The sequence below is a fragment of the Ambystoma mexicanum genome, chromosome 7p, assembly GCF_040938575.1.
Source record: "Ambystoma mexicanum isolate Mex_15411 chromosome 7p, UKY_AmexF1_1, whole genome shotgun sequence".
NCBI classification, from domain to species: Eukaryota; Metazoa; Chordata; class Amphibia; order Caudata; family Ambystomatidae; genus Ambystoma; species Ambystoma mexicanum.
Genome location: NC_090939.1, coordinates 738,666,994 through 738,682,000, shown reverse-complemented (window position 1 = coordinate 738,682,000; position 15,007 = coordinate 738,666,994). Strand labels below are relative to the sequence as shown.

At 44.4% G+C, this 15,007-nt stretch overlaps 1 protein-coding gene across 7 annotated transcripts in view; it reads left to right on the top strand.

Moving 5' to 3' along the window:
• Positions 1 to 15,007, top strand: part of SCML2 (Scm polycomb group protein like 2) — a 1,699,115-nt gene that overhangs the window by 117,255 nt on the left and 1,566,853 nt on the right. For 4 of the 7 annotated variants that reach the window (XM_069636837.1, XM_069636835.1, XM_069636836.1 and 1 more), the window contains exon 2: positions 6,434 to 6,532. In XM_069636837.1, coding sequence (XP_069492938.1) covers positions 6,511 to 6,532 — 22 coding nt within the window. In that variant the 5' untranslated portion in view covers positions 6,434 to 6,510. Of the gene's footprint in view, positions 1 to 6,433; positions 6,533 to 6,685; positions 6,878 to 15,007 lie in introns of all 7 variants that reach the window. The other 3 variants (XM_069636832.1, XM_069636833.1, XM_069636834.1) reach the window with 1 other exon arrangement.

The following is a 15,007-nucleotide window of genomic DNA, read 5'->3' as shown; positions in this document are numbered from 1 at the left end:
AGGATAGAGAAGTTGGAGTACTCTGGTCACTGTTAATTTTTCTTTTTGCATCTTTCCTCCATTAACTTCAGTGTAGTCCCCCAGCAGATCGGCTTTTTGTCTGGATCCTGGCTGACGTTTGGTGTGAGTGAGACCCCTTTGTCTCATTCACCTGTTTCACTCGATTCGTTTGGGGTACACTAGTCAGTCTCGATGGCTACCAGTGAAAGAATGTGTTTTTACATCGTAACTCATGGCAGCTTCAGTGGAGTGCTCAGGGACGCTTTATCTCTCCTTTTCTTATCCCTTTGTAACACCCCAATTACTTTTATGATCATGTGATGTACACTAAACTGGCTTATGGCAGTTCCACCTTTTTCCCAGTGCACAGTTATACACCATGACGCTTTTCTTGGATAATGCTTTTAAAAAAAATATATACTATGGATGCCAATCATGGTCTAAGCCCTGTACTTTCTTCCATCTCCTTTGTTGGCCATCTTTCTTCTAATTCATGTCAGAATTGCCTTCTAAGGGTACGTACTTTTGCGGTAGTCTGGCCAAGGACTCCCGGTCAGTGTATTGTCTGTGAACTGACTGAAACTGGGTTTGTTCTGTCTGGTCCCATTCCACACTCAGCCAGGCTATGGCCTGCAACTGTACTTCACACCATACCTTCCTCCTTCTGAGCTTAAGCCTAACTTCATAGTTTTACTGCCATTGAGTTTGTTAAAGATTGAAGTGTGCCCTTGTTGCTCTTCTAAGTTAGCTTCTCAGAACCTCCTACCAGGGTAGGTTCTGAAAAACGCTCTTAACAGTCAGTCACAGAGGGAGGGAACATGCTCTCAAGGCCAGATGCTGCCGTGACTCGCATGTTCACTTATAGTGAAGTCTAAACCATTATTTTTGCCTCAAATAAAAATTGAGACACAACGTTTTAAGCATTAGGTTGCTACTGTGCAACATCATTTTAGGCATGATTACAATTAGGAGCCTAAAAAGCCATAGTGGGAATCACTTAGTAGATAAAGGAAAACACAGGCAGAATAAGAGCGGAAAGGGGGAATAACCAATCACTGACATAGATTCAAGAGAGAACGGGGAACAACCTATCAGAGGGAATGTGACATAATGCCATCTGTGAGGGCAGGATATCTTGAGCCTTTTTTTATTTTTAGTAAACCATGTGGGTAGCTCTGCACTAAAAGTGATGTCTGCTAATAAGGCTCCCCTTTCATAATGACCATACTAAAGAGTATAGTGCACACATGTACCTCTGCTGAGCCCGTCTGCTGACACCTTAGAAACGTGCCCTAATAGCATTACTGTGCTAATGTTAAATCTAGACGGTATCCCAATATCATTGAGTGTGCCCAATAGCGTCACTGCGTAAAGTTGAACTTTGAAGTATGCCCTAATAGCGTCACTGTAGTAGAAATGAATTTAGTAGGTATTCCCAACATTCACTGAGTGTACCTGATCGCATATACTTTACTGATTACCACAATATCCCACTACTACGCTTACTCTCTCCGATACACCATCATTCAACTAGAACACAGCAGTACTATGACACATTCAGTAAAGCTGTTCCCATGCTGACATTACCCATCAAACTACCCATCATCCTTATAAAACAGATAGCTAGCACACACCGGCTAGCTTAGGCGTCTCCTCAGGCCTAACGCAGCCAGAACTCAGTCTGAATGTCCACCCTCCAGACTGAACACATTTAATTGATCTCCTCAGCACCACACCTACCGTTAAGAAGCAGCTATCATGCAACAACCACACCAGCTGCACACATACCTGGTGCGCCCACGCACTTAACGACTCTCTCTCTCTCTCAACTGACTCGTACTACGGTTCCCAAGAGTGTTCAACCTACCAGCACCTTGAGATCATACCAATTGTACATAAGGCGCTATACTAATGCAAAATAACATAACATAACATAACCTCTCAGCAGCTGCCATGTATTTTGGAAACATGGCAGTCATGAGGTGATACTTGCATTCCTGTCAGAAGCTTTTATGACCAACTGTCCGGCAGCCTGGATCTGTCTTTAACTGTGGATAGTCCTGCATCTAAATTAAATTATAGAATGTTGTGCCCCAGGATCTGGTGGAAGGTGACATATAAATCAAAGCCATGTTTGGTTATGATATGATATATGATATCATATTTAATTTATATCGCTCTCAAACATAAGTGTTTCAAGTTATGACATGGTGATGTATAGGACTCCACAATTATATTAGCCCAAATTACTTGGTGTCCGTTTATTATCTGCTTTGTTTCTAGTGAGCCTCCTGGTCTGAGATTTCTGTGTATTCGCCGTCTGGGACTAAGGTTCACACAAAACAAGCAATTTTGGAGGTTCAGTATTTCAAAGGCCAGGATCTGCAAAGCCAAAAGAACTCCCACTAGGGTGAAAATAACCAACCATGGTGTAAATTAACAATGACTCTTTAATGTAGGCAGACAGAGAAAGAGGGTGGAGTTAGAGTAGCCTGGAGGGATCCATTAGCCACAGAAGGGTCCCACCAACTTGGATTCTTCCAGGTCTCCCAAACTCCCTGAAACCCCCTCTCCACTTAATGCAGATAAAGCACTCTGGGAATGACCTCACCAGGCTGAAGATTCTGAAACAGCTGCCTGAATTGGATACCTTACACAATGCTAGAAGGGAACCAATCCACTGTAGAAACTTACCTATATAAGGTGAGGGTGATTACCCTCTTAGTGTTTTTTTTTAAAATCTCTGGACACTTGAAGTAAGGATTCACCAGGGACCTGAACTGATGTACGGTCTGCTCCAAAGCCCTAAGCCATAGCCGTGAAGATCAGGATTTCTTAAGGAAAAGGCAAGGTCTTACACCTAACCGTCCCAAGGGAATATTTGAATGGACAAGGCCTATTGCAGCTGAGACCACTGGAACCCAGTAACTGGTTTGTTGGAAGTGACAGAACATTGCAAGTGCTCTTGTCTAAAATTGGGAAGTGCAGAAGAAAGGAATTACCGCTGTCTCTGGAGACCTTGAACAGGGTACCGGCTGAAGTCAATGCACCACCAGTTCTCGACCCTGTTGTCCAGCTTCGATCAGTTTTCGAGCCAGTTTGACCACTTCAAGGTTTTTAAGTCGCTTGACCCTGAGCCATCTTTTAAAAAGTCGCCACTTTTTCGATCCACTCGAGCTGCCTCAACCCATCACCTTTTCTGTGCTTCTGCATTTCAAGCCAAACACCTTTGAAGAACTATGGTGTTCATATTGCGGGATCCTTTTCAAACAGACTTAACCTATGCGAGATGCCGACTCCACTCATCGCTGCCTGGTTTCTTCTGATTCAAGCCGATCACAGCTATAGATCTGCACTGCATCGTTGGACCATCTCGAGCAGACTTGAAAGTCTTGCTGCTTAAGACCCATTGGAAATCACTGATTTGAAATATGTGAACATGGACCCGTCCATTTAAGGCCACTAGAATCCTGGCTTGATTCAGTTAAGCCCCAGAACAAGCATTTAAAGGTATTTGAAATGGTTCAGCACCCCTGCTCCACCTTAAATGGCCCCAGTGACTTGTAAGACCCTACTCTGCACCTTTTGTAAAGAGATCTATAGTAACTATGTCAATTAGTGCTGAAATCATTGCCCGTGCACTGAATCCAAAGTCTTCCTTCTCTTTGTTTTCCGTTACCTCGATGGGGCATTACTGTTTTCATCTATCTTCCTCTCCACCTGTGGTGTTCCCCAGGGGTCTAACCTCTCACCCTGGCTTTTCAACCAATACCTGGCAACTCTCGCCCACTGCATTGCCACTTTCTGCTCAAATTTCCAGTGCTACGCTGATGACACTCAACTCATTTTCAGGCTGCCCTCTGCCACCTCCTCTCCCTCTTTCATCTCTGATTGCCTAACTGCCATTCAAGATTGGTGTTCCACCAATGATCTTTGTCTGAATGCCAGCAAGACGGAGATCCTCCTTATCGGCACACCTTCACCATCCTTTCCCCTCACTCTGGCTGGCCTCCCTTGGCCCCCCTCCTACTCCCACCTGCGAGGCTAAGAACCTCGGGGTCATCTTTGACTCCACCCTTTCCTTCTCTGCCCACATCTCGAAGGTCTCTAAAAAGTCAAATTTCCGACTGCACCTCCTCAGAGGTACTCTGCCTTTTCTCTCCTTCCCCCAGAACCTCATGGTATCCCAAGCTCTGGTTCTCTCTATCTTGGACTATTGTAACAGCCTCTTTCTAAATCTACCTGCCTCTACTTTCCACCCTCTGCAACTAATCCAGAACAGGACTGCGAGACTTGTCCTTGGCCTCAAGCCCTCGGATCGTATCTCTCCAGCTCTGAAATCTCTCCACTGGCTCCCAGTGGATGCAAGGATTAAATTGAAAACCCTCTGCATTGTCCACAAGGCTTTCTGGGCCTGGGTCCAAAATACCTTCAGCTACCCCTCCGCAAATACCTCCCCTCTCGAGCTCTTTGCTCCTCTACCTCCAACTCCCTCAGGGTCAGTCGTTTTTCAAAGAAACGAGCTGGGGTAGATCTCTGTCTTCGGCTGGGGCCTCCCTCTGGAATAGCCTCCCTGCCACTCTAAAACTTGAGGAGAACCATCTCCAGTTCCGGAAGCACCTCAAGGCCTTCCTCTTTTCTTCTGCCTTTGCTTCCCCTCTCCCCTGCTGATCTGTTCTCTCTTGGCACTGTGCACCTGGCCACCCTCTGTTCTTCGGGCCCAGGTACCTGCTCACCCTGCCACCCACCCGCACTGCCTTCGGGCCACCCCTTGCACTGGGGTCTGTATCTGTACCCATATACAGCCCCCTTTCTCTTCCTGCACTTGTCAGACCTACTCTGTCTGTTGCCTTAAACCTAGCACTTGCAAATTGCTGACTGCATTACCACTGTTGGTTGCCTTTATTATTTAATTATTGTTATTTATCTGTTTTTCCTCTGCTTCGCACTTTCCACTTCTCCCTCGTTCCATGCACTTTTCCTCTCCCCCTTTCCCATGCACTTGGGCGTTTTCAATGTCACTGGGCCTAGTAAAATCGCTGTTTTGTTCTCCCCTGTTCCCCTCCCTTGCCTTGTCGCGCTCTGAAACACTTGTGTACGAGCGCGATAGAAATAAAATATCAATATCAATATCAATTAGTTGTGTATTATTTTCCAGTTTCATCAAAGTACCCTATTTTTATATAACTTTGGTTAGGCATCCTTTTATCTTGGTACCCCAGTACTATTGTTGCTTGATTTGATTCTGTACCAGCTCACCCCACTCCTGAAGTGTATATAGCCTGCATTTGACCTGTGCTAGAGGCGAATTAGGTATACCTGTTGGGTGGTGCCTGTTTCACCATTGATTGGGATCACTGCTGATATATTATTATGGGGTTGAGGAAGTAGGAGTCGTATTCCCTATTCATCCCTGTACTCCTGCAGAGCATTAGGCATTTTGTCACCAGGCAGATGACACATTCAAAGTAGTCAGCCGCTTTATAGAAAAGTGCTTCAGAGACTGTCAGTGACCAAGATACAGACTTGGTAAGAGAGAGAGGGGAGTAGTACCATGGGGAGAGTAAGATACTGGCAAAGCGAGCAAGCATCGAGAAGCTCGTTGGGCTCCTGTAACCTTGAGAATATGATTGTAGGAACAAGCTGTGCGCTCTAATCTACTATGCCAGCTATGAAATAGCAGCGAAAACCACTATTCCCATAGTTATATCTTTGAGACACACTGAGTATAACCATCCTGCCACCTTAAGTACAAGCATCCTATATTGTTTTTTTTTTAGAGCGATTTCCCTAGACCCTATAGGAGTTCTACCCACTAACCCACCTTGTTCTAGGTAATATTTGTTATCCTCATTGATGACTCCTGTATTTTCTGTCGATCCCTCACCTCATAAGCTAGCCCCGCCTTTGGCATTGGAAAAGTGACCTAACCCAGCGAATTTGCAAGTCAAAACCTGCTCAACTTGCCTTTTGTGAACTCTAACCTCCAGATGCCAGTAAGCAGTGCCTGTACGGTTATCCCACAATGAGCTTTAACGCTACTTAGTTGTTTCTAGTTACCCACCTCCCAAATGTGCATTATGTATGTTTGTTTAGTTCCCACCAAATTGAAAATCCAAAGGAGCAGATTTCATCCTGAAAAAGTTAGCTGGCCATTGTGATCCTATTCTAAGACTATGTCAATTTAACATCACATACGTCGTGTCAACTCTTTCCCAGTCAGTGCTGCATATTATCCCTTTTTACAAGCAATACAAAAACTGCATAGGTGTAGGTTGTAGAAGATGGTTGCATGCTCTCCTCCGATGTTGAAGATTTCCCAGCAAGGATGTAATAATAAAGCCTGTCTGCTAAGAGAACCAATGTTACTACTTGTTAATTGAAATTAGAAACATTTGTGTTTCACATCTTACTTGGTCTTTTTGCTGTACAGGGATCTGCCTTTTTGAAAAACTACATGCTTCAAATTTAACATTTCTACTCTACAAGTAAAGAATTGAAGTTTCTACAATGGTGCGGACAGCAATTTCAGGTAAATAAAATCTATTTAAAAAAAAATAACATTCCCAGTTTTACACTGGCAACCGTGATGTGCAACTCTATTAAAACCGGAAGTTCTTGTACTCAAAGATTTTGACTGAGTTGCTTGCTTTCTCGCCTGTTTTTTAAACCAATTTTATTCAAGGTTGGCTGCAGCTATATTGTACAAATGATGAGATTCACAAAGCAAATACACTGGCGAACACCGGAGTGCAGGAGGAGCAAGCTAGGCTCCTTTTCCAAGCGATGCAGGCCGAAGGAAAGCGACCAAGGCTGTCAGACGTTCAGGAGTCCACAGAAGAGGCAGCAGTTCGAGCGAACGCGTGTGGAGATACTGGTGAGTTTGCCTGTATTAGGTAACCCCGGTATGCTCCGTAGTCAAACGCTGGCCGCTAGTGACTATTTTTAATACTAAACTAATGCAAGAAGGTTACGTGGGCAATATACTGACTTAAAAGGAAAGCAAGGTTACAACTATTAATACCAAAACAAAAAGGGGGCAATATTGCAGCAAGCTATAAACTCACATTGCCAAAGTAAAGAGGAGGCAATTCTTTGGCAAACATATAAGCCTGCATTGGGAATGTAGCAAGGGAACAACATTGCAGAGAGATTGTAACCAATTTTACCAGAGTGAGGAAGAGGCCATCATTAGGGCACCCACCACCAAGCATTGTCTAAGCCAAAGAAAGGCAAATGTGCTAAAGATACATTGTCAGCAGTTGTTTGATGTGAAAGGGGGAGTGGCAGGAGAGAAGCCTTCCTTGTAAAAAGTAACAAGAGGGAGATGATCATAACCTAAATTGCGCATGGTAAATAAATCAGTGCAACAAACAGCACCAATGTGTACTGTGTTTTCTGTGAGGAGCCGGAGGGCGTCCACACTTCTTTTCCCCATGTATCCTCCTCTTGGGTGGCCAGGGAAAGGCCAATCGCTCTTGGATCCTGAACCTAGGGGTGGCTATGTGAGGGAAGATCACCTGGGTGGAGGAAACGTAAGGAGTGGGGAGAAGTCCTTAGGTGAGACATGGTATCCCCCATTTCCCTTTCATGACACGTCCTCTGTCCCTCAAGCCTTTATAGGCTATTGTCAGTCTTTTCCCTGTTCTTCCCTTAAAACATTCCCCAAGGAACACCACTCCGGTACTGGGACGAGGAAGAGACCAACTAGAGAAACGCATTCTCATTTTATTTACACATACACATACAGACATCAGTTGTGTACTGGGACGAGGAGGAGGTCAGCAAGAGTAATGCAGGACTACCGTTTCACCAGTGAGCGGTCTTGTCCTTTTTGGACCAATCATTGTTGCGGGAACTATTAAAAATAGGAAGCACTGTGGAAATGGAGTCTGCTGTGGAAGTAGGGCTAAGGACTGCTGGGCGAAGATGCAGAGCGTATGCAGCGGGAAGCGGCGCTGGAGGCCGGTGACGGACTGCGAGAGAGAAACCGGCGTGACCCAGCAAAGCAGTCGTAGGAATCCCAAGCTGCAGGAGAAGCATCACTGTGTGAGCGAAGCCACGGAGAGCCGCTGGGAGACTAAGCGAGGCGCTGCACAGGAAAGTGAGAACTTGTGGCGGCAGGAGACATCGCGGGTAAGCCGTAAGATCCGACAGGTGAGTCTATCAAGCAGGGAGGACACTGGGATAGCAGGCGAGCACGCAATGCAAGCAATAAACATTGATTTCAATGAAAGCAAGTATTTCAGTGAATACCGATTTGAGTGAAAGGAAGTTTAAACACTTTTGAATACCGACCTGGGTGAAAGAAAGTTTGTGAAACTTCCTGATACAAGGAACTGTATGCTATGAGAGAACAAGCATTGGCAAATGCTAAGAGAATTCAAGGAACTGTATGATATGAGAAAACAAGCATTGGCAAAAGCCAGGAGAATATGAGAAAATGCAACCAGGGCCTGGTGGCCGACCAAGTCATGATGCCATGTCAAGAGGGTGTGATATTTGTGAATGAATCAAGCGCCACTGTCAAGCTGAAGCAGTGGCCATGTGTTGATGGAAAAGAAGCAAGTAAGGTGTATCGGTTGCATGACATGTAATGGGTGTACTGTGTCGTCTGACAACTGTGCATAGACAGAGTGCCCCTGTATATGGAAAAGCCACTAAAACACCCACAAAGAAGCTTATGTGTAAATTGCAAAGGAACTTTGTGATTTGAAGTCAAGCACCTGAACTACAGGTGTGAACTTGTGAACGGTAACCATATCCTCTGCAAAGGGAAGTGTCCCAAGGGATGGTGTTGTTTTGGAAAAGTTGAAGGAACTGAACTTTTGGGGAGGGGAACCCATGTGCCTTGTGAATTATTTGGAACTTGGGGAAGGGAAAGCTTTATCTAAACAAGGAGGAACCAAGTCTTTTCCCCTAATACTTCTGCCGGTGCAGATTTGGCAATGGGCGTTACAGAGAGGAATTTGGCTGCAGGCATATCACATTCTGGGATTGGAGAATTCAAATGTGTCCTTACTCAGTTGTCGAATGAAGGCAAACCACGAGTGGGAATTGAACACATATTTTCTAAATCAGATTCCTATGGAGTTTTGATACTCCCCAAATCGATCGATTTGTGATAAACTAAAACAAGAAACATCCTATGTATGCTTCAAGAGAGGGTCTGTGCCCAAATTCACACAGAGATGCCCTAAAGGTCTCTTGGAACAACATGTGTGCTTGTCTTTTTTTCCTCTACCTCTAATCCATCAGGCTTATTGAAACTCAGAAGGGCGGTGAACTTCAGTCTGCCGTTCATATCCGCTTGGTGTCCAACCAGATTCTGGTGTTTAGATCTGATAAGCTTCTCATTTCTACAACCAATACATCAGCCAGATCTTCTGAACCTTTTTCGTCAGTACAGTGGCCTAATATTGCATTCCTCCCCATGATCGCTCAACTTGGCAGCGTGGCACCTGGAATCAGGTCAACAGGTAATTGTGGCCCTTCAGAAGAAAACCTTTGAATCATCCAAGTCACTCGCAAGCCTTTCACGCAAGCACAATATGAAAGCAAATGGCTTGGTTTTTGCTTTTGTCACTGGAGCCTAGAAAAAGGGCTGAATCCCTTGTCAGCCTTGTAAGATCAGTTTCGTTCCTTCATATCAGAACTTGCAGGTATGGGAATTCAAAAGATACCTGCAGCCTTGCGCATAATTCTGAGTTCAGAATCCTTCTCTTTTTCCTTGACAAATCCAGTAGTGAAGCCTCATTTTGATGGCCTTTTTCTCATTTATCCTTTTGTCGCACCGACTCCTGCTAAGTGGGATATTAATGTGGTTCTTCACACGATATCTAAGAATTTCTTTGAATCCATGGCCATTACCGATATTATATTGTTTTCTTGGAAGGTTGCATTTCTTGTCATTTGACCTTCTGCAAGAAGAGTCCGTGAATTACAGGCTCTTGGCGCTGATGAATCTTTCACAATTTTTCATTGGGACAAAGTTTTCCTTCAAACTCATCCAGCATTTTACCAAAGGTTATAACGTAATTTCAGATCTCACCAAGATATGTCCATACCGGTGTTCTTTCCGGCACAATCTTCTGACTCAGATAGAGTTCTCCATAACTTAGACTTTTGGAAGGTGCTCAAATTCTGTCTTTACAGAACAAGAAATTCATCACATCCTCAAGTCTTTTTGTCACGTTGGCAATTCCAAGAAAAGCGCACAGGCATCTAAGACCACCATCTTCAGGTGGATAGTTTCCTGCGTCTCCGGGGCTTACTATGTTAAGGGTCTCCAGCACACCAGGAAGGTTTTCATGCACACCTAGTGAGAGCCAAAGCGCCCTCAGTTGCATTCCAGAAATAACATCCCCTGGGGGTCCATTGCAAATGCAGCCACTTGGGGTACCAAGTCTGGTTTTTGTAAACACTACTGCTTGGACTAGTTGCACAGCTGGTGCTCAATAAGAAAGGCAGTTCTCAAAAACCCATTTTATATGATATAAAATGAGGACCATCCAACCATTAAACCTGTCCATGTGCTTTGAATCTCCTCGAACGATGGAGGAAAGGGAACAGGACATGGGAGTAAGAAAATGTTACTCACTGTAGTGACCCTAATCCAGGGTCCCTTTTCCTTCGTCTGCCTTTCCCTCTTAAAATATCCTCTATTTGCTAGAAGATCACTGACCTTGGTGCTCGGAAAAGGACTGAAGGACGAGGCTCGGGGGCACTGGAAGACAAGGCTAAGGCTGCACACGCGCCTGGCCTGGCAAATCAATAACATAGGACTACCTTTTGTTGGTGCTACAAAAGAAATGCTTCGTTCCTGTCCCAAAGGACAAAATTGTCCCATAAGTATAGAGGAAAGGGAACTCTGGACTCGGAGTATGTTAGACTCTACAGTGAGTAACTTTTTCTTAACAATTGTGAAGAACAACAAAGCTGGTGCAAGAGAAAACAGTGAAATAAGATTAGTAAGATATTAGGTAGCCAAGGAATTAATGGATTTGTAAGTAATGCATAATATGTGAAATTGAAACCTTTGCGGTAGGCAGTCTATGAAGCTGATTGAGGGCCCACATCCAGGCTTGCGTCTCTGGTGTATCTAACAACACGGCTAAAATATTTAAAATCTGCAAGGAACTAGCCAACCCTTCCGCAGTCCCCACCTCACCTCTTCCCTCCCAGGCCCTCTGCAATGCACTGCAAAAGCTCATGACATCCTGAGCACACTTGCTTCTCTTGCCCCCTTCGATTCCCCGACCCTCCTGCAACCTATGGCGTCCCATCCCCCCTTTGCCTTTCTTTCCTCCTTCTCTCCTATCACATCCAACAAGGTCTTTAGTCATCCACTCTATGAAGGTCTCCTCCAAACAGGTCTCTCCCCTGTTCTTCCAGAACTATTAAGGACAGCATTGGCTCTCTTGCCCCTGCACTTGCTGATTTCTGCAATCACTCTTTTGCTACTGGGTCTTTCCCCTCTTCCCTTAAGCACTCTCTTGTGCACCCCTCCTGAAAAAAACCTTCTGCCGACCCATCCTGTCCGGCTAACTACCGCCCCATCTCTATCACCCCCTTCCTTGGGAAACTCTTGGAGAAGCTGGTCTTCCCACAACTGACCCAGCAAACTGAGCTTGTTGGTTGCCTACAAGACCATCAATATGGATTCCGACCATCCAGAGGCACGGAAACCGCTCTTCTGAACACCTGAAATGAACTGCTCGCATCGCTTGATTCTAACTCTCCTGCCGTTCTCATTCTACTTGATCTCTCCTCTGCATTTGACATGGTCAACCACTCTATTCTCATAAAACGGCTCCACGATACCCTCAGAGCGGGCACTGAACTGGTTGACGACCTTCTTAATGACCCTCCCTCCCAGGTTATCTTGGGCTCTTTCTCCTCTCCCACCTCTATCTCCACCTGTGGCGTTCCCCATGGCTCCAGCCTTTCTCCCTGGCTCTTTAACATCTATCTTGCCCTGCTTGTACACCTAATTTCCACCTACTCCCCTCACTTCCAGCGTTATGCCGATGACACACAACTCTTCTTCAAACTTCTCTCCGATCCTCTCCTTACCTCCTCTGTCATTCCTGACTGACTATCTGCCATCCAGTCCTGGTGTGCCTCCAATGATCTCTGCCTCAATGCCAGCAAGACTTAGATCCTTCCCATTGGGACTCCTGCTCCCTCTTTCTTCCCCTCACTCTGACCACCCTCTGTGGGTTCTCCTCCCTCTCCTTCATCTGAAGCCACAAACCTTGGAATCATCTTCAACTCCTCTCTTTATTTCCTTCCTTCCTCACATCCAGGATCTTGCCAAGAAGGCCCACTTTCAACTCTACCTCTTCAAAGGAATCCTTCCTTTCTTCACTTTTCCCCAGAAGCTCAATGTCTCTAGAGTTCTGGTACTTCCTAGGCTTGACTACTGCAATAGCCTCTTCCTTAATCTACCCTCTTCCTCCCCTCCAGCTAATCCAGAATAAGGCTGCAAGACTCATCAATGGCCTCAAGCACAGGGGCTGCATATCTCCAGCCCTAAAAACTCTCCACTGGCTCCCAGTTGCTGCAAGGATTAAATTCAAATCCCTCTGCATCATCCATAAAGCTGTCTGGGGCCGGGAACCACGATATCTCAACTGGCTCACTAAATACACTCCCTCCAGATCTTCACATTCCTCCGGCACCAAATCTCTGTGTGTCAAGCGATTCGCTAAATAGCGAGCTGGTGGACGATCTTTCTCCGGAAGCTCCTCAAGACTTTCCTTTTCACCCCCTCTTTTGTTAAACCTCATAGTCGCTGAGATTGGTGAACAGGGCCCTTATGTGTACACCTCGGTCCTGGCCTCCCACCCCCAATCGCCTTCAGCTTCTGTCCACTCCTAGCACTTGCTTTATGCACACACTGGCCTGTGCTATCACAGGCCTGCAATTATTTGACTGTTGACCACTCCCACCAAGTGATCTCTGCCAGTCACTTAACAGTTTGCGACTTACTCGTCAGCATTTCCCTCCTTAATTACTTCTAGCACTTCCTCCTCTCCCCCTCCCTTACCCCCCTCTCTTGCTGCACTTACGCGCTCTGAATGGTCACAAGGCCTAGTAGGACAGCCTCTCTCTTTCATTGTTAGATTTGCCTTTCATTCCCATGTTCCCACTTTGTTGCTCTGTGCGCGCTTTGAAACACAATTTACTTGGTGTATAAGCGCCTTATAAATGCACAATAAATAAAATAAAGATGATTAGTTAAGACTGAACAGAAAACAAACAGAACATTTAATATGTTGGAAAGGAAGTAACGCATATTTAGGAACGCCAGAAAACTGAGAACATCATTAGTGAAGATACAAAAGTACCAGCAATTTCAATCAAAAATTTAGTAGCAGAACATGTGAGTGAATGTCAGATTTCCGATTGTTAAATGATGACAACAAGAAAAAGTAACAAATACAATTTTGTTTATAAAAAGATAAGTAAAAGCAATGTGTTCCACATGTTAAACCCAGCGGTAAAAAGGCTTCTAGCTTAGTGCGCAAGAATAAAGGAGTGTGGGAGCCCCTCTACTGAGAACTAACATGGGTCAAATACCCTGTTCTATGGAATTTCTTCCACTCAGGAGGGTCTACAACCACGTCTTTAGTGCACAAGTAGTACAGATATGTTTAGTTACCTGAAAACTGTTTATCACACTATGCTCATGATTACTATAATCCACAACAGGAGAAGGTGGTGAATCCTACATACAAATTAACCAATAGGAAACCAGGAAGCTGTTAGGACAGTTTTTCTGACGTCCAACTGAGGGCTTAGTAAAACCATGCTACTGAGACAGTACAAGACTCCACTCTTAGTATAAGGCCGTACCACCTGAGTATATGGATAGCGTAGACAGAGCAGCCAGGCTTATTTTAGGAGGGAAGAGAGGGCTGTAGAATCAGTAAGAAGAAATTATAGTACACGTATGGTCCAAAGAAACACTGAAACACGATGTATTCTAAAAAGAAAGGCTTTATTTAAATACAAGTAGGCCAATTGGGTAAATAAGTACTATCACATTATATAACCACAATAAAAAAGACACAACACTATGCTTTAAAGTACACAGACCAAAGCATAGACCCTGTTCAGAAAGTGAACAGTATTTTTAGGTAAGTCACACTTTCTCAAACACATTTAGAATAGGCCACACCTATTCATGGGGAGTAAAACCGTTAGTTACTTTCAGATTACTTTGCAGTAAATCCAGGGTAGTAGACCCTGTCAGTTATGCAGTGACACTCAGTTACGCAATCACATAATCAACCAACCCTGTTACCAGGATACGTTATTGAATAGTGGAACACAGATTCAAGGAACAATATCTACCTATTACTATTTTGAGAATAACACAGTTATTCAAGGTGAGTAAGAATTTTTGGTGTCATATTCAATTACAGTTGCTTTTTAGCTCAGTGGAACACAGTCTAAGATAAGCAAGAACTCTTTACACTAATTTAGGATGCACCAGGCAAACCAAGTTCAGCTACACCTAAAGAACACTTTTCAAGAATGCCACACAACTGTTCTAGGCAGGTAAAACCTAATGTAATATACTATTACAGGTGCTTTTCAAATCAGTGGAACACAGATTGAGGTAAGCAGTAACTCTTTAACTTATTTTAGGATGACACACAGCTAACTCAAGGTAAGTAAAACCTATATACGTTTTAAAGGAGCTATCAACAACTAAAAGGTTTGTATATACCCAAGACTGTTTTAGCATCTGTATAAAGCGGACCAGGGAAAGCAAAACCCAATATTAGACTTTATGAATGACTCAATGTTATTATAGGTAGGTAAAACATAAGGCACACATATTGTAAACAGTGTATACAGCAAGTTAGGAGAAGCACGACCCAGTTACGGAACCTATACACCTATTCTCTGAAATAAATAAATAGTGAAGCCAACAGCATTACTTTTGGGAAAGAGGCACAACCAATTCACAGGGGAGTACATAAACCTTATATAT